At 39.6% G+C, this 20,824-nt stretch overlaps 1 protein-coding gene across 1 annotated transcript in view; it reads left to right on the top strand.

Annotated features, from left to right (window-relative positions):
* VWA5B1 (von Willebrand factor A domain containing 5B1) overlaps nucleotides 1-20,824 on the top strand; it is a 1,382,556-nt gene that overhangs the window by 938,973 nt on the left and 422,759 nt on the right. The window contains exon 10 of the mRNA XM_044060446.1: nucleotides 11,161-11,271. Within this exon, the coding sequence (XP_043916381.1) occupies nucleotides 11,161-11,271 (111 nt within the window). The remainder of the gene's footprint in view (nucleotides 1-11,160; nucleotides 11,272-20,824) is intronic.

Here is a 20,824-nt window from a genome sequence, read left to right on the forward strand (position 1 = left end):
TTGACTATTTCAACTCTATATTCTTAACTGTCCTAAACTCCCTAGCTCCAATAAGAACAAAAAGAGTTAAAGCTAAAACCGCCCCATGGCTTACCAAAGAAACCAAAAAAATTATGCTACAAAGAGACAAAACCTGGACAAGCTATCTCCAACATAAACAGCCTGTATTGTTACTTAAATACAAACAGCTGCGAAACCAAGCTAAAAAACAAGTCAGTAAAGATAAAAAATCCTACTTCATTAAACTCCAAATAAATCATGCAAAAAAACCCCAAACAATTCTGGAGCTCTATTAATTCCCTCCTCAAGCCTGGTACAAAAAACAACCCATGTCCTGATACTAGTAAATCTGAACAAGAAATCACCAAACTATTCAACACCTTCTTCATCTCATCTATTGCTGATCTAATCAAGACCTTCCCCAACAATAACCCTCCATCCCCCTCTGCTCAAGCTTCCTCCTCTTCCTCTCCTACACCCCTTATTTTTTAACTTAAACCTGTATCCACCTACCTTATAAAAAAGCTTCTATCCAAACTTAAACCTTGCACCAATGCCCCTGACAACATTCCTTCCTCCTTCTTAAAAATTGCCTCCGACGGTAGTGCTTTTCCTATCAGCATCCTCATAAATAGATCGCTACTTGAATACTATGTACCCATACTGTGGTGTTCTGCATTTATTCTACCACTCCACAAGGGTGATAAAAACTGTAATGTTTCGAATTTCTACCCTATAACCATCCTCTCACCAATCTCTAAACTTCTTGAAAAATGCATACACTTGCAGTTCATGCCATTCCTTACTGAACACCAGCTACTCTCTCCTACCCAACACGGCTTTCTCCCTGGACACAGTACCGACACAGCCCTTCTATCCTTCTTACATTCTGTCAATTTCGCTCGGGATTCTGGTAACATAGTTTCAGCTGTTCTACTAGACTTATCTAAAGCTTTCGATACCATCTCTCACAACCATCTATTAAATCATCTAGCGAATCTCTACATTTCCCAAAAAACTCTTTCCTGGTTCTCCAGCTATCTTTCTGACAGGTCCCAAGCTGTCAAATGGGGCCAGGCCTCCTTCATTTTCCTCCTCACCCCTACAGGAGTACCCCAAGGTTCCATACTAGGCCCTTTGCTATTTAACATCTTTATTAATAATTTCTACAAAGCCATACCCAATACCAAAATTGTCCAATATGCAGATGATTCCACTATCTTCTGCACCTCTAACCTATCTGATCTTCAGTCTCTAACTCAAACTGCCTTCTCATCTACTGAAAACTGGATGCACCAAAACCGCCTCTCACTAAACGCTAACAAAACTAAGATTCTTCTAGTCACTCCCTCAAAATCCACTCCTATTGATAAAAACTCACTTCAAATTACCAGCCTTAACAATTCCATTATCGAAGTCGTTCCCTCTTCCAAACTCCTGGGGGTCACCATCAACAAACACTTAAAATTCAGTACTCACATCCAACTTAACATCAAGAAAACTCACATAAAACTTGGCATACTCTACAGAAACAACCACTTCCTCACTCCCTTCACCAGACAAACTTTGGCCACTACCAATCTCCTCCCCGCTCTTTTGTATACTGGTCTTCTGCTTACCAATCTATCTTCCACCCTCACCTCCAAACTGGAAATATACTACAACAAAATCTCCAGATTCGCTACCAAGGCAAAATCCTCCTCCCATCACTGCACCTCCCTACACTCTTTAAATTGGCTTGAACTCCCTAATCAACTTGACTTCCTCCAAATCGTCACAGCCCACAAATTATTATTCTAACCTACTAGCTGTCCTGCATAATCTAATATCCTACAACCATATATCCCCCTTAGACCCCTTAGATCTACTCAGCAAAACCTTATAATCATCCAAAAACCCCAGTGCCCAGCTGGTCAGCTTCTACTCTCCTTTTCCCTAGCCAAAAAATGGAATGCCCAGCCCTCTACTCTGAGAACCCAGACAATATACACACCTTCAAAACACAACTTCATTCTTACCTGTTTCTTCACAGGAAATGTAACTGCACTCTTCAACTCATACCTCCTAAGCTCTGTTCCTCCTCCTCTCCTGGCTAACCTTCATACCTTCCTAATTTCTCTCATATACTTAGATTATAAATGTAATTAAACAGTAACATCCAGCCATTATGCTGCATGCCTGTCTTTGTCTTGAAAAATGTTTAATAGTTTTGCTGTCTTTACTGAATACCTGTTTTGACTGTAATACTACCTGTTGATTGTTATACTACCTGTTGATTGCAATGCAAATATTTTCTTGTAGTTCTCTATGTAATGTAACTGTGTATTGTGGAGCTTTTATCCCCGGGCCTCTACTGAAAATGGGCTCTCAAGCCCAGTGGACCTCCCTGGTCACCAAACTGGAATAAATAAATAAATAAATAAATAAATAAATAAATAAATAAATAATCCTAGATGAGAATAAACGAGTTATCTGTAGGTCATTCACAGTTGCTCAACAGAAATATTCTCAAATAGAAAATGTGTTAGTGACAGTGCAGAGATTTAAGAAATTCTATTCCTTATTTATGATGATGTTAAAGTTGTTCACATAGAAACACAAACTAAAACATTTGCAAAACATATTCTGCAAACCTCTGTATCATGTAAACCATATATGTACTATTTTGTAGAAGGTGTCTTATTAAGTGAGTAGTAGATATTTACCAGAAATGTATGATGAATTATTAAAAAGCTTTTGATTTATTGGGCAATTCTATAATTACCAATGACAGAAAAATATTGAAAGAATTTCAAAGATGCATTGAGAATGACTAAGAAATGCAGTTACTGAAAAGATATTAAAAATGAAGGGGGCCTTCCTTTCAGTAAGGAAATATGTACTGTCTCCATTTTTATTCTGGAAGGAAATAAGCTAATAATGTTGAAGGCTGTCAAAAGAACAGTTCACAATCAAATTGAAAAAAAATAATACTTGTTAGGACACAAGAATCACATCTGGCAGAAGGAAAATGCAAAGAAAAAGCTAAAGATTTTTGTTATATTGTCTAGTAATGATTGCTTAAATAGAGCATGTTGTGTAACATTCATCTATACCATTTACAGCAACAAATGGAATAGATAATATAATATCCAGTTCCAGATTAACTGTGATTGTTTATGAACATCCAGAAAGTAAAGAGAAAAAAATGCAACAGAATCAGATGCATCCCATTAAGTGGGATGTAGAACTACAGCAAGGTAAGAACAGCATTAAAGGGTATTAAACTGATTTAAAAATATAATGCAAATGATTTTTAGTAAAGTTAGGTTTATATAAAATATTATTTACAGAAAAAATCATGAGAAAAAAGGACTGCAAGGGCTCATTAAAAACAACAGCAGCAAAATGAGAAAAAGCAAAAATATGAATAATATATGACTGGGGAGCTTGTCATTGCTGTATTTAGTTACATCTGGTATGTGGTTTTAAAACTGCTAAGATCAAACCAGATCAGGTGTGACTAAATCTCACAGAAACACATTCCACTGTAATATGTTATACTGTATTATATATTACATGGGAAATAACTATCCCATTCTTTAAAACTCAATCACTCAGTCTTCTAGAAATAGTGTTATTTACTCATATCATCCCTGCTTAAAGTCTAAATACCAAGAAGACTGTGGTTTAAAACAACAAAAGGACAAATGATAAAGAAACACACACGCGCGTGTGCATACACACACACACACACACACACACACACACACACACACACACACACACACACACACACACACACACACATACACCATGTAGGTGGCATACAATGAAACATATGTACTCTTTTTGTTGGTGATGTGGTTCTGTGAAAAACAATAATTCAAAGACATTGGCATTAGCAGACATGCAGTGCATGCTAATATTTATCTACAAATTTAATGACAAGGATATGATATTAGTGGCTAAAACATATAACATTATTTAAGCAGCTTAATGTACTATCTAGAGGAAAGAAAAGCAAATCTATAAGACAGAAAGCAGAGGAGAAACAGTGTTCTACAGTACTGTTGGTTTTGACATTTGGTAGTATGGATCATTGCCAACATTTCCCTGAGACTGATGTGCTTTTGTCTGTCTGTCTATCTGCCTGTCTCATCCCAGACACTTTGCACTTTCACCCCATTTTGACAGTACTACTTAGATGAAGTCAGATGAGTTTGCTTGAGCTGACTACATGAGCTGGCAAGAAAGACCTGAAGGTTTTCAGTCACTTTGGCTGCTTTTATACTTCATTGCAATAGTAGGTTAGCCTATGAAAGCAACCAGGGTGGCTGTGTGTTGAGGGCTTTGTGAAGACTGGTCAGTTGCTGTACCCTGGGCAGGATACAGCTCATATGCCACTGCAGCAGTGATAAATTCAAACATCTACTGTAACTGATATGTGTGTAACTTATTTAACTGTACTTTTCCACTAAAAGCTTACCTGACTAGTAAAATATGTTAAGCAGAACAGTATAATCTCTTTTATTAGCACCACACCCTAAAAAGAACACTTTTAAAACTGAAGTTATTACACTGTCAGTAAAAGAAAGGCCTGATTTATTGCTCTGTACTCTGCTTTTTAAGTTACACAGATTAGAGGCAATCTCTGTTAGCCCCCTACTCATACCAAAGCAGCTAATTATCTTCTGAAATTTCCATTACATGTTGCAGTACTGCTGTGTAGTTATTTCATTTTATTTATGTATTTTATTTGACATTTGTTGACCGGGAAAGTCCGACTGAGCCAGTGCCCTTTTCCAGTGGAGTCCCGGGGAGAAAAGCTCCACAGAAAAAAAAACAATTGTATAGTATTATTATTGCATAGTATTAATTCATAAGCATAATTCATTAATTCACAAAGAATCAAACAAAAGAAACAAAGAAAAAATGCATAATTATGATGTATATAGTTGATAGAAAGAAAATTATATATACAAAGTGTCAGGGTAGTATATCATACAATTGAATTATATTGAAAAGGGAAAATATTCACAGGCATAATGAAAATATACAATGAGATTAAATTCACAAAAGCATGCAAGCATATGGAATAGGTGATCAGATAAGGTTTAAAAGCTCACAATCAAGTAATTATGTATGGATATTATAAGGAGTAGTTAGAGGTAGTTATCTTTTGACAAAGCTGGTAGTATGAAAGACAGCATAATGCTGTGTGTAGGTTTAGAAGTTTAGAGAATTGTACTAAGAGTTTGTAGCTATGTGAATAATGAGAGTATTAAAATAAACATATGCTAAATGATCACGTTTTCCTTCTACAAAAATGGAATAATCTTTTACAACTCAGTTAAAAACTACACAGACCCAAAATCAGTTTAGGCAAGCTTACTGCCTTTTGAAAAAATGGAGTGCTCTGTAAATATGTTCAGTATTATTCTAACTTCCACTCCAAATTTATATACTGTCTGTCTTTACAGAAATATTTTTTTTTCTTTCAGTTTGACAGGAAACTTTTGCTAATAACTCAATCTTATTTCTGTTTGGTTGAACAATTATGAGCTTTGAAGTCAAGCCTATAAACATTCTTACATATCATTTAAGTGTTTATTGCTCCTTTTCTACTGCTTTCGATTGGAGAGGCATGAACTATACAGTATGGCCTTCAGTATGTTCACTGTATTTATTTACTTATGCTCAAATACTGGGAAAGTCTGATTGGGTAAGAGCCCATTTTCAGCAGATGCCCAGAGAGAAAAGCCTCAAAGTAGTACAAAACATTTCAAGAGCAATAATTTTACAATCTTTAAAAATAATAAAGAAACATGTATAATTTAAATAATTATACCACATTAGACATAATATGAAAACATTGGCTAAGAATAGGCACAAGTTAATATTTAGAGAAATTTTAGCCAGTTTATAGAGAAATTAAAGGTAAGTTAGTATAATAGAAACAGGAATTGCAATATGAAGTGAAAGGATAACAGGTGCATGGTATATTAAGAGGGAAAGCCAGAGGACAGAAAGTCTTTCAAAATGGTTTTGAAGGATAGGATGGAGGACCTGATGGATCCAGATGAGTTCTAGGACTTAGCAACATGGTACAAGTACAGACAATGCCCGGCAGATTTGCTAGGTTTGTGGACAGACAGGAGTTTTTGGTCACTGGATTGTAATGACAGAATGGGAACATAGTTGTATAGAATGGTATTTAGTGACAGACAAGCAGGTGGATGCTGGATAATTCTATAGGTAGTTAGAAGCTGTGTGTACGTTAGTTTATTGGTAGTTCTAACCAATTTAGGCTTTTTAATGTTATACAGTTGTGGATACTGAAGGGGGTATTTACTGTAAATTTAGCAACTTTGTTATAGCATTATTTAGATTTTGATTTTTGGATGACCGGTGGTTAATAAGGATAGGAGCACCATAAAGAATTGTGGGGAGGAGATAAGTAGTAGCAAGAGCAGCAGGTTTTTGGCAGCAGGTTTTTGGCTCTGTAAAGCATCCCTAGTTTTTGATGAGTTTTATGTATGTAATTTTGTATATGTGGGTCAAATTTAAGATTGCATTCCACTATCATCTGTAATAATTTGCTATGAGAAGTGACTTTGATGGTTGTATTATCAAGGGTGAGGACTTTAAATTTTGGGTTTTTGTAAGAGAAGGATTTGGGGAAAAGTAGTTGTTTGTTTGTTTTTGTTTTTTTTTTTTGCTTTATTTTTTTTTTGGGTTGAGTATGAGTCATGAGTTACAAAGCCATGTTTCAGGGGCTGTTAAAGTTTCCTGAGTAATGTTTTGGAGGTGTGCCATGTTGTCAGATATGCAAATGAGTGTGGAGCCATTGGGGTATTGTATTAAGGAGGCCTGATTTGTTTATGTATGGAGGGTGTTGTTGAGAATGTTAATGAGGAGCAGACTAAGGACAAATCCTTGTAGCACACCAGTGGTGGCTATCAGGTATGGAGATACTGTGGAGGGGCCTTTTCATTGACTGATACATATTGGGCAGGTATCTTTTGAAACACAGAATGGTGGTCTGAGAGTGATCTAGTGAGAACGTGAACTAGAAATTTGCTGTGGCAAACTGGGTTGAAGGCTTTAGACAAGTCTAGAAATAAGGAGATTACTTTCCCATTATCTCTAGCTTTATTGTATTACCTTATAGCCTGCATGATCAGTTTACCTGAAGACATAGTGTTGCTGGACTGTGACCACTTGTCATTCTATAAACGTATTATATGATTCACGATAGCTTAAAGCCCTTCTGAGAATACTTCTGGTCTTAAGGTTAAGGGCTTCCTTGCATCCATAGTTTTACATCTTTCTTTTGTAGTGGTTCTCGACTTTTCCTGTCCATCAGACAGCCCACAGGCCACAATCCATCACTTTTCTTCCTGCTTCTTGCAATTGTTTCTGTATATAGACATATGTGTATATCTCTCTCTCTCAATATATATATCTTTATGTAGCAGCTTAAACAGTGCTAGCTCAAAGTCTTGCAACTTTCTTTGTCTGTCTGTTTCTCTCTCTCTCATACTGTCTCTCTTTCTTCTTTTTCAGCTGTAGTCAGCACCCTCATTACTCAGTCATCAGACATTTCACCATAGGGCTGTATCAGACACAGTTGCACTGAGTTGTTAACAATGTGCCAGTCAGTTTATCTTTTTTAATTCAGAATTATAGTGATAAAGTTGGTCTCCTCACTAGTTTTGCTTTATGTCACTGCTTCACTCTAATAGTGCTACAGTGTTAACAATGTGTTTTCTGTATTCTTTTTCTTTTGTTCTTTTTACTTCTCTAATGTCACCAAATGCAGTGCAAAATGTCACTGCTCCAGTCAAGGCTCCTCTTCCCAGTTGTGATGCAAAATGTCACACACAGCTCGAACCAAGAACCCCGTTCTCAAAAAGGCATCTGAGAAAAGGGCTAGTCAGTGCACAGCAGTGCACTGTTACTAACCATATGCATCCCATCTTTTTAATTCTACAACATACTGTTTAATGTTGATTTCCATAAGCATTTTAAAATACTGTGTTTTGATTTATGATTTATGAATGTCAATTCTCTATTGCTCTCAAGTGTAACACAGAATGTCACAGTTCCCATCAGTATCCCCACTTCCCCGTCATAATTCCAGTCTGATTAGTACATTTTTGATGTTTTAAAATTGCATTTATTACCACAGAATAGTGTTTTATTAACAATGCATGTTCTGTCTTATAAAATGCAAAGCTAAATGTTTTCGGCTCCAAACAGGAAAGTAATAGTGTCAGATATAGTTTTTTTTTTTCTGAATTATTTAAAATACTATATGTTACCACTTGGTTGTTGCAGTTTGTAGTATAAAATGTCACAGCTCTAGTCAGAAAATACAGCTTCAGTATTCCACAGTACTGCTTATTAACACTGGGCCAGCCCTGATGGTTGGGGGGGGGGGGTCAGTGTGGGCCTGGAGTGTTGCAAGGAGTATATTGCCATTGGCACCAAACTCCCTTGCTACATCTCTGGTTTTAACACTAATCACAGTTCCTCAGAGACACATTGTCTTAGAAGGTAATAGCTCCCAGATTTGGAACAGGCATGTACAAAAGCTGGGTGAAAAATGAAACCTTTATTAGCTACATTAAAGTGAATTACTGAGGTTGCAGTGGTGGTTGAGGAATAGTATGAAGTGGCAGCCTGATGACCATCTCTCCATATCTGTAGGGAAGGTTTGGGGAAATGTAATGTCTTTGAGACCTCTGATGAAGATCAAGAGCTTTACAAGTCATCAACTCAGATTAAAGGAGGTAGCAACAGTGTCTTTTTGTCACTGTATTACTCATTTCCAAAGCTAGGGAACTTGACTGGTCACCATAAGAATGATGGCTTCATGTCTACAATTCCCATGTCAGGTCATTCACTCACTGTAGGGCTACAAATGAAGTAGCATTGAGGTCAATTTCTCGAGGAGTCAGGAGGCAAACACAGTGAAGGGTTATGCCTTGGGTACCCACAAGTTAGTCAGTGGGGATCCAGATTTGGATGAATGTGGAAGCCAGGAAAGCACCCTGAGGCTACATTATGGTTGAGGGGAGAGGTAAGGAAAAAAATGTCTGAAAATGTAGTATTGGCAGATGCACATAAAAGTCATCAGCTCAGCATGACCATCAGATGGGTATGTGAAAAGCATGGATATTTTTGGAGGGATGCAGTTTATTATCACAGTTATAATAATCATCAAATTGAGTTTGCAGCAAGGGTCTAAAGTATAAATGTCTGAAACATGTGAGTTGAACTACATTGCTTTGGACAGAATTTCTTTCATGTTAATCACAATCACTATTAGAAGTGTACACAGAAAGCATGGCTGGTTATTTTGAATGTCTAAGTAGGTGGGTGGGCTATTTGGGCTATCACTGTTAAAATGATCACTGATGTGGCTTGTAAGGGGAGGCTGCAGTGAACGTGTCTGAGAGGAGTTACTGAAATACATTACTCTGCATTTTCTTTCACAGTCAACACAATGAAACATTAAAGATGCTTACAAAGTATGACTTCTTTTTAGGAGGAGATAGTGGGGTTGGTAAGCTATTAATGTGAAAGCAAAAATAGTTACTTAATTCATGTTAAACTGATCAGTGATGCAACTACTCATGGTAGTCAACTGCAGGTGTCTGAATACATTACATTAACTGTAACTTCTTTTAATGATATCACAATCAAACATCAGTGGTATACAGAGAAATTATGGTTGTTTTAGGGAATTGCAGTGTAGGCAGACTATGTGTGAAAGCTGAACCAGCTACATAATCATTCTTAAAATGACCACTGAGCTTGTCAGTGGGACAGCAGTATACATGTCTGAGAGGATCAAGATGAGATAGATTACTGTGACCATTATTTTTATTTGATTACATTCAAACATTAGATGCATGCCTATCAAAGTGATTACACATCTGCTTTTTTTTCCTTTACTGAGCTTGTGCAGTACTTTGACTGTGCAGTAGGCATACAAAATGGCTCCCTGTTATAAGTCATACAACACTAAGTTTAGAAAATGAAAGACTGTAAAGCTAAGTTTTAACATCTAAAATGCATAGGGGTGACTTCAGTCCCCTGCATCATATATATATATATATATATATATATATATATATATATATATATATGTGTGTGTAGATTCTTATCAAATGATCGAAGTTCTGAAAATTAAAAAAATCATATGGTTGGGACTATATGATCAAAGTTGTGGAAATTTGAACATTAAAAAAATAAAAGCAAAAAGTTTATTTTTTTAATTTTTGCAGGGGTAAGCCTCACCCTCTGCACCCCCTACACCTCCTGCAAATTAAATATGCCAACACTGAGATCGCACTACAGTGAGGAAAAGGGTAAATTTCCCAATCTTTGCTGTACCGCAATCTCCATTCAAAATATTCAAAGTTTCTAAACTTCAATCATGTGGACCAGGCCATATGAATTTCAAAGTTTTGAAACTTCAAGTTATCTGATAGGGATCTACACACACACACACACACACACACACACACACACACACACACACACACACACACACACACACACATACTAACTCTGAGATTGCTGGACTTTGGAATACAGAGAAAACTCTGAGATGCCATTTAGGATTTGGAAATATTTTGGCAAAACTCACAACTTCAACTTCAATATTTTGAAAATCACAAGTTCACTTTTCAGAAATATTGATAGGATCAGTTACAAAGCAGATATATTTTGGATAATGGCAATATACCCCCCCCAGGATCTTACCAAGTTTGAAATATGGCTCTAAGGCTGCAAAGAATTAGCAGCTCTGTGTTACAGCTATAGTATGTGTTTTACATAGTATATTCTTTGTTTGCTTTTGAATGTTTCCAGAATGTACTGAATCAGTATTTCTTTTGTTTTGCATTTACAGTAGGTAATGTAGTTTGTTTTTTCTTTTTTTTGTTGATTCAAGTGATGCTTTGAATTAATTTATTCCTGTTTCACTTTTGTCTCAGATAGTGGCTGAAGATGGTCGTTCATGAGTCAGTCATATGTAAAATTAAATTAGTATCTTTTTCAGGCCAATGGTCAGTTAACATTATTAGTTCCAGTAATATGGGCTAGTGATTTAAGTTACACTATGACTTAATGTTCTGTCTTTTTTTTCTGTTTCTTTTCCTTAAGGATGCAATGTTAGTGATTCTGAAAAGTCTGGTGCCTGCTTGCCTATTCAACATCATTGGATTTGGTTCCAGCTTCAAGACTCTCTTCCCTTCAAGTCAGGTGTACAATGAAGTAAGTCAAATACATTGGGAACTTCAGTTGAGTACCAAAATGAAACTTACATGTAACCTTCATGCTGTATGTTTAGTATTGCTGTGGAAGCTGGTGCACATTTTTTTATTTTAATGCACATGAACAAGGGTCACTGTGATAGGAAAGATGTTACAGGTGAGGGAAACCAGAGACAGAGAGAGAAAGACTAAGAGTGTATTCCTGAACAGCGCTCTGCTCATTATATTCTAACCTGTCATTCTTTTAAGAAAATAATAAAATATGTAATGTCATTAACTCTTACATAAGTAAGGTGACTTGAAGTAAGTAATTATTAGTTCCTTTTTTTAAATAAGAGGGCAGAAGCCACTAGTATTTCATTTTTGAGATAGATCACACTAGGATGCATGAATTACACCTTTAAAGACATGCATGCTTACTGGCTCGCTGTGCCCACTGCAATTTTGTGTCCTTATTAAACTGCACAGGATGAGCACAATTGTGAGTCATGATTGAAAAATAATTGTCTGCCCTTCAGGAAATTGTGATGTTAGAAAGATATAATAAGGTTAGAAGCTCAAGGAAAAGAGGCAACTACAAGGCAACTATCCTTCCATCTGGTAGTTTAAACCTTGGGAGTGAATGGGCAATGCAGGATCTAGGTATGTCATAGTGCTAGACAACAAAGACTGCAAACCCTACCTAAGTTTTCTAGCAGAAATGTTGGTAAGCGTTTATATTGGGCTGTTTGGCTTTGACTATATAGAATTACATTGTTATATGGTTAATTAATGAGTGTCTTGTTAAGAGAATTTGAATAAGTATGGCTTCTAGTATGGAGGATGGTAGAATCTGTGAACTTTACAAAAATGACACTGTATGCACATGCTGGGGTGTGGGGATCATATTGTTGTGTGCTTGTTTTAAAATCAATGCAATTTTTTTTTTGCAATAGAGGCATCCTCCTTCCAGTTCTGTGACTATTTTATATTCCACTTCATATTTTCCTGTCTAGAGCCACTGCTGACTTTTGCCTTCACTCCCTGCCTATGGCACTATCTATCCTGAGTGCCCATTACTACTGGGATCACTCCCAGCTGTATCACTGCCTGGTACAGGGTCCCAGACAAGGAAACACAGTAACATCTTACAATGTCCCAAACCAGAGACAAGTCCAGACTCTTTCACTCACCAGGTAGAGGCCTATCCAGATGACTGTGTGTGCATTCAAGTCCTGGCAGCTGAGTAGTGGAGCAGCAGTGAGTGGTTGTCATTATGTAGACAGGCCTTTCTTAGCTGAAAAGCTGGTGGAAATCCCCAATACCCTAACTTCAACATATATACTCACATTCAAGAAGTGGGGCATGAAATGGTTTCTGCAGGGCATCTCCCTGACCTGTGGGTGACATCTTCAGTATCTCTGCCCACCCCAAGAGAGGTTCCCTGGCAGTTCCTCAGGGCTTAGTTATGGGTTTTCACCGTTCTAGTGGTAGAACAACTTAAGTGTGAGAATTCATTGTCACGATGAGTTTTGTCACAGTGTTTCATGTTGTACGAACCGGTGGGGCTTGTTTTGGAGGGCTTCCACTTTCTTCACTATTTTTTTACCATGAAGTTGGTATATATAATTTTGGGGGTATGGGACATGCCCCCAACATAAGGGCTTGCCCACTGTTTAAAAGTTTTTTGTATGTTTTTTTTTTTAAGGTTTTTGGCTTACCATTTTCAGTATGTAATTTTCAACAAATGGGATGAAAAAATATTGTTGACAGCTCATAGGTAAAGCTTTCCTTTTCCTCAGCCTGCATCAGAGGATTAACATCTGGAGCACATCTGAGCATGCATTTCCCTTTCTTCTCTGCTTGAAGGACAGGTAAACATATGTGCTGCTCTTTTTCCACTCCCTCGAGGAGAGGCAAACTGGCCATGCATCTTAACTCCTCTTCTCCTCCTGACCATCTCCAAGAAATGCTATTTTCAAGTTGTACAGTAAAGGAGCAGTTTGGGGGGAGGAAACAGTGACAAAGTTTCAAGGTTGGACTACAGGTTGATGCTAAAGGTATTGTGTGTAAAAAATATAAATGAAACAAGTAGAGAATAGAAGTGATACACAGCTATCTCAAAGATTATGCTTGTGGGTGTACTGTACCCTGACCTAGTTTAACCCTAATCTCTAACTGGTATGAAAGTAATATTTAGTTCTGACCTCTAAGTCATTTGAGTGTAGAGTTTAGCCCTGATCTCTCACTGGTATGAGTGCAGAATTCAAACCCTGTCATTGGCATTCATGTCTATAGTTATGTCACCTTGGTTATTTTCCTCAATAGTGCACATCAAGAAAATTATCATTCTTGGGTGTAGGAGGACCACTTTAGTGGTCTGGTGGTGTTGGGTGAGCCAATATCAAGTAAACAGTTGGCATGGTGGCATAGTGGTTTTAGCTTCTGTTTGTCTGTGAGGAATCACAGGTCTGAAATCATACAGTTGACTCAGGTGTCACCCCCACCCCAAAAAAGACATAGTGAAAAAATAGTTTGTATGGATCTGTTACAGTGTGATGCTTGCATTTTTTGATTTTTTAAAAAATGTTGGCCTGTATTTAACAACCACAGAACATACTGTACAAATTTTCAAAAGGAGACCCTTATAACAGTAAGCAGTTATATCAGATCACTAACAAAATATGCAGAATTAAATGTACAAAGGACCTTTGTTTTCATAACAGAGCAACTATATTCTTTTCTGATTCAAAGCAGTTACCTGCCAAGTCTTGCAGGAGTTCAGCGTGATACCAGAACATTATAAAAATCTTCAATAATGTTTATTATTAAGTCTGCTATAATGCCATTTAATATGAATCATTCCCACTCAAACATCTGAAGAGTCCAGGGTAACACTTTATTCAAAGTCTTTTCCTTAATCTGGCTTCTTCTGCAACCACCACTAAGTCATGCAGTTCTATCTTTGTTTGTGTTAGGTGTTCTAATAGAGTGGGACTTTCATGCTCTCACATGCAAGTTATAATTTTTAATTACTGCTAACTTCAAGAATACAAACAGAGACCTGTCATCTTTGTTTAATGATTCATTCTATCTCATGCTAATCAAAATTAAAAAGGCATAAGAGTAACTTATTTAGGACTAAGTTTATTATAAACACAGCACAATTCCTGTTTAAAGGAACTCAAGTGTGTTCATCCTCAGGCTATATTTAACCAATCTTTTAGTACCTCATAACTGCATCTCTATCATAGGGGATTAACTCTACAGAGCATATAAGATAAGACAGTCTAGTGGGTGTATAAAAGTACTTAAACAAACATGAACTGACATTTAAAGAATCTAACCATCTGATGTTGTTAATCTTCTTTCCATTCATCTCTGATGGGTTCAGTTCTGAGCCCTCAGAACTGAGTTAGCCTTATTACCAAGCTCGTGCCAGCTGAAAAAGTCTTAAGCTACGTTTCTACCCAGAATGCCCTTCTCCCTTTTACCTCAGATCTCATTTGCCACGTAGCTGTAAAGCCACGTTTCAGCCAAGCTCTAAGCTAAGTGGAACTTTATTTGATATTTGTGGGAAAAACTTTTGATACCTTCATTTCTTATTGAGTGAATAATATTCCAGTCTGTTTTCTTCTGTCAGACCTTGTTTTTTTCCTTTTCTACTCTACCCATTGTTACCGTTGATAAACTTTCAAGTACCATTGTTGGTGCGGCCTTTCATCCCTTACCCTTGTGGTGTTCCTTCAATACCATAACTGATATTTTTCTTTCCTGTCTAGCCTGTTAGGATTGGTTTTAGTAAGGTGTTTATGTTTTCTCTCTTACATATCACTGTCCTGATACAATTATGACTTTTTTGAACAGTGTTTGACTTATTTGTTCTGACTGGTTATACTGTTGGCCTATGGTGTCTCTCTATCAAGATGTTGGATATGAAAGGTACTTCAGGTTTTAAGCATTGTGCTTCATGTAATGGCAAGTTACCTAATAGTGATTCTCATGATGATTGTGTATACTGTTTGGGAGTGCCACACCTTTTGGTGCAGCCTCCTAGTGACATTTGTGAGACTTTCAGTCAACGCACTCTTAACGAGCTCAAAAATAAACTAATACTGAAAGGGTTACTTAAGTCTACCTTTTCAGAGGCCATTTCTGCGATGGAGGTCTCAACCCCTCCTACTAAAGACAAAAATAGATCCCAATTGTTTCCCTCCTCACCCATCGGGTGATCAGGGTAAGCCTGTCAAATCAAAGTTCCAAAAGTTGTCTTCGGATCATAAATCTGCCTCTATGGCTCCATCTTCCTCAGTGCCGACCATCTCGAAACCTTCGATACCGGCATCAGTTTCGGCACTGATCCTGCCTCTGGCACAGATTATAGACCTTAACACACCTATTCTGACTTCAGCACCTGTGGCCACTTCAGCTCAGGGCACACCTTCGATACCTTCATCAGTTATGATTTTGGAACAGACTGTTTCAGCTCCAAGTGCAACTTCAGCACTGAGCATTTTACCGACAAAACTGGATTTGACCCCATTACTCCCAGTCTCAAAACTTGGGACTTCGGTGCTGGCAGACCTTGCACCACGGACCTGATACTCGCCTTCTGTAGATCCATTTCTAGGCCAGGTGTATAGCTATAGCCTGTTAATTGAATGCCCTGACTTCCTATTCGGATTATCTACTAGATCCACTAGCAGCCTGTCCGAAAACGATGTGGTGAGTCTTGTAGACCAGCTGTTGGTAGCCAGGGGGATACCCACACTTTCTAAGACCCATCTGCCTGCAGAACTTGGGTTGGTTTCTCCATGGACTTCGTCTTACACTCTTCCTTCAATCTTTTCGGTTCTGAAGCCTTCTGCTCTAACATCCTTCTCGGAACCCATTACCTCAGCACCTATAGTGCACCTCACTCCGGCTCCAGGTTTGTCACTTTGGTCTTTGGTTCCTGCGGAACCGGTCCTTCCTCAATCTGGGGATTGGGGGCACGGAGCTGTGTTTCTCCTCAGTTCCATCCTCAGTGCCGATAGCCACATCTGCACTGATCCTGCTTGAGGCTCCATCCGTGGGAGCAGGTTCGTTGGAGCCGGGTGAGACCCCAGTCCCGAGGTTGTCTTTCTCAGTTCCGGGCTCCCATCCATCTTCGGGCAGACCTGCTTTCCATGCGATGGAGAGGGCTCTCAATTCTGGAAGCACTCCTTTGATGTCAGAACCCCAGTTTTCACCCCCTGGGCTACAGCTACCACAGACTACCCCCCGGGACACCAGGCAGAGAAGTTGCAGGACACCCCTGTTTAGGGTACCCATTCTTCCGAGTCCTCCTCAGAGACCCCAACTGAGGAGCCCCCTCAAAAGAAGACGTGCAAGAGGAAGCACATGTACTCAACCCAAGGAGTCCTTAATGGACGACATGGATAACAATGATGGTGAAGGGTCCCCTCTGTCACCTCCTGATGATATCTCCTTCAGAGACATCCTGGAAATGCTAAAGCAGAGAGGTGACTGGAAGCCCTCCAACCCTTCATTTGAGAAGTCTGTGTTCCTGTAGGCTTTTTGCACCTGGCCTTCTACCACTTGGGTGACCCCACCTGCAGACTAGCTCATCCAGCTTGTCATGCAGCTTGCTTGGAAGAACCCTGATTCCACTGAGGCGATCCCTTGGAGACCTGACAAAATTCTTTCCCCTCCCGAGGAGAACCCGCATTGGTTCAAAGGGTTACCAGCTGATGCTATGGTGGTGGCGGCAGCCAAGACAAAGGACTTGGCTGAGGAAAGTCCCACTGTCCACCCACCCAACAGGGACTCCTGGGTGGTGGACGGACTTGAGAATTGAGTTTTTGCATCAGGGACCTTTGCTATATGGTCCCTGAAATATTTGGCACATTTTATGAGGCTCCAGAGGGACTTGATCTCCAAACTCTCTGGGACAGTCGCAGGACAGTTGTCTGATGAGGTCAGGGTCAAAGTGGCCTCACAGCTCACAGTCCTGCAATTGATGTCCAACTTGCCCATGAGGTTGCTTTCACATGCAACCAAAGGGGTGGCAAGAGCATCAGGTTCAGGCATTGTCATGCGGCTTCATGCCTGGATGTGTATCTCTGATCTCCTGGACCCCTTTAAGTCTTCCTTTTTGAATGCTCCCATCAAAGAATCAGCCATTTTTGGCTCCAAAGTGAAGGACATGCTAACCAGGTGCGAGCAAGATGGAAAGACCCTGTCTGCCATAAGCCTATGGTTTTCCAGTCCTCAACATATCTTCTCCAGGAATCAGACGAGTGGGAAAATGTGGCACAAAAAATCTCAGGGTCCTTTCCGTGCCACACATGGTGATGATACCCCCAGGGGCAGAGGGGGTAGCAATTCCGGAAGACACCACTACAGAGGTAGAGGGGTCCTCATAACCAATTCTCCAAGGATTCCTTCTCTGGACAGCTTTATCAATGCTCCTCAGGAGCAGCCCGATTGCTTACCTCTGGAAGCAGTCGGGGGTTGTTTCTCTCTGCACCAAGCTGTCTGGCAATCTATTACCACTGATCATTGGGTGCAGAGTATCATCACCAGAGGATACACCATTCTCCTTTCTTTTCAATCAGATATTCCGAGAAAGCTTCTCAACATTCCACCCAGTCAAAGTTCAGGAGAGGCTTCAGAGATAATAAGTTCTTTAGGCCCTGGGTTCTATGGCAGCTTCGATTCCAATAGTGCCTCTAGCGAAGCTACATATGCGGATCTTGCAATGGCTCCTTCTTTTTCAATGGTTCCCCAACTATCACCCCCTTTATTACAAGATTCGAATAACCAGCTCCTACAAACAGGACCTTCTTTAGTGGATGAGGCCAGACGCAGAACTTTAGAGTCGCCCATTTCAATCCCCTCAGCCCAGAGCCATTGTGACCATGGATGCTTCCCTGATCGGGTAGGGGGCCATTTCCAGGGGAAGACAGTCCAAGGCACATGGTCCACCTCAGAGGCCCACCTGCATATCAATGTTCTGGAACTGAGAGCAGTGCTGTTAGCATTCCAGGCCTTTCATTTGGTTCTCCCTTCTTGAACAATAACAATTCAGTCAGACAATATGTCAGTGGTCTGGTATATCAACAAGCAAGGAGGAACCAAGTCCTACCCCCTGTGTCGAGAACCCATGAAAATTTGACAGTGGGCAATAGCTTCCAACCGCTTTCTGATAGCAATGCATATCCTTGGGAGCTCCAACGTAATTGTGGACAAACCGAGCAGATGCATTCTCCTGCCTCACGAGTGGTCCCTCAACCCAGAGGTGGTGACAGAAATCTTCAGCCACTGGGGCCAGCCTTGCTGCGATCTTTTCACCTCTCCTTCGAACAACAAATGCAGCAGCTATTTTGCCCTTCATCCCCCAGAGGGGGAGTCCCTGAGGGATGCTCTAATACACAACTGGCCCATGGGACTTCATTATGCCTATCCTCCCTTCCCCTGATTCCACAATTTCTAAAGAAAGCTATTCAGTTGAGATGCAAGGTGATCCTCATAGCTCCATTCTGGCCTCAACAAGTTTGGTTCCCCTTCCTTCGCCTCACCTAGTATACCTGCCGTGGATTCTGGACCCTCTTCTAGATCTGATTACTCACTCCCAAGGGTTGAGCCTCCCAAATCTGTCCAGTCTCAAGCTGACAACTTGGTTTCTCCACTTCCATTAGTTGCCAGGCAACCTAATCTCTCCTCGACTGTTCAAGACATCATTCTGGCCTCTCATAAACCATCCACCAGAAAACTATATCAGGATAAATGGAAAAGGTTCTCCGTCTGGTCTAAGGGTAACATGCTAGACCCTTATTTGGCTCTAATAACTGTGGTACTTCAATATTTGGCTAAGTTTTTTGATAATAGAGCCTCTGCCTCTACTGTACGAGTACACTTAGTGGCAATTTCTAATTTCCACAGTGGTATAGATGGCACCCCTCTTATCTCTTTATGCCTATACAAGGCCTTCTTCAAGGCAACCTCTCATATCAGGCCTCCTGTCAGACAGCCTGTGGAATCATGGAACCTCACTTTAGTCCTTCAGTCTTTGAGTCAAAAACCTTTTGAACCCGCTGCGAAGTGTGACCTAAAGTTTTTTTTATTGGAAATGTTTGTTCTTGGTAGCCATCATGTCTGCCAGAAGGGTCTCGGAGCTACAGGCATTGTGTATCAAGAGGACCTATCTAGTCAAAGATATCTGGTATAAAGACAAAGTATCACTTCGGACGAATCCATCCTTCCTTCCCAAAGTTGTTTCTGAATTCTCCATTAACCAGACCAATTACCTACCAGTGTTATTTCTAAATTTTTCCAATAGAGGAGAGTACTGCCTTCACTCCTTGGATGTGCATAGGCAACTAAGGTTTTACCCAGACAGGACTAAACCTATCCGTAAGTCTGAACAGCTTTTCATCTCCTTTTCTGGGCCCAGAATGGGAGATGTTCTTTTCAAGGATACATTATCAAAATGGCTAAGGAAATGCATACATTTCATCTAGTGCTTAAGTAAGGAAACTATGCCAAAAGTTAAAGCTCAGTCCACTAGATCTATGGCAACATCTGTAGCTTTCCATTCCAGGGCTTCCATGGATGAAATCTGCTACTTGGGCTAAGCCTCATATCTTTATCAATCATTACAAATTGGAGTTGGTCTCTAGAGGGAGTGCTACCTTTGGCTCAATGGTACTCAGGAATTTTCTTCCATAAGGGCTGCCCATGGACCTCAAGGTAGCTTGGGATTCTATCCTATCAGTGATGAATAGAAAGAAGATTAACAACATCATTTAAAGAAGTTATGTCTTACCATAATGTTCCATCTGTGTTGTTCATCTTCTTTCATTCATCACTTTCCACCATCCTTCCCCCTCCAGAGGCTCCTGGTGGGTGCTTTGGGTCCAAGTGGTGTCCTAGGGTATTTGTGCAGAAGTGGCCTTGGCTTCACTTCTCTTTCTCTAGCAAACTTGATCTGAGGTAACAGGGAGAAGGGCATTCTGGGTAGAAACTTAGTTGAGAATTTTTTTGCTGGCACGACCTTGTTAAAAGGGCCAACTCAGTTCTGAAGGCTAGGAACCGAACCCATCAGTGATGAATGAAAGAAGGTGAACAACACAGATGGAACATTATGGTAAGACATAACTTCTTTTTTTTTGGATATTGTGGCATATTTTAAGGCTAAAATCATTGCATTTTATAACCCTTGGGTCATCCATACTTTAAAACTCTCTGCCAATCCACTTTATATTTATTCATTTCATCATGCCTTTGGCTAACCAGAGCCTTACATAAAGTGCACACAATCCCATTCCTTGAGTACAATTCCCCTCTTGTTTCAATAATCCCATTAATCCAAAATTGCCAGTCCTACTGCTTCATTGTCAGCAACTTTAGTTTATTAGTGTACTAAGCAGCTGCTGAAAAGTTCTAAATTCTTTTTCAAAACTATATGGCTGTGTAAACTTTCCTTATCTGAATGGTTGACAGCTTGTACCAATGCCTCCCAGTACATTAATCCTGAGCATCATTGCAGTGATCTTCATATTTTGGAAAGCTAAGTTCCCCAGAGCTCTGAT

The sequence above is a fragment of the Protopterus annectens genome, chromosome 2.part0 (genome assembly GCF_019279795.1).
Source record: "Protopterus annectens isolate FY-2018-M chromosome 2.part0, PAN1.0, whole genome shotgun sequence".
Taxonomy (NCBI): Eukaryota; Metazoa; Chordata; order Ceratodontiformes; family Protopteridae; genus Protopterus; species Protopterus annectens.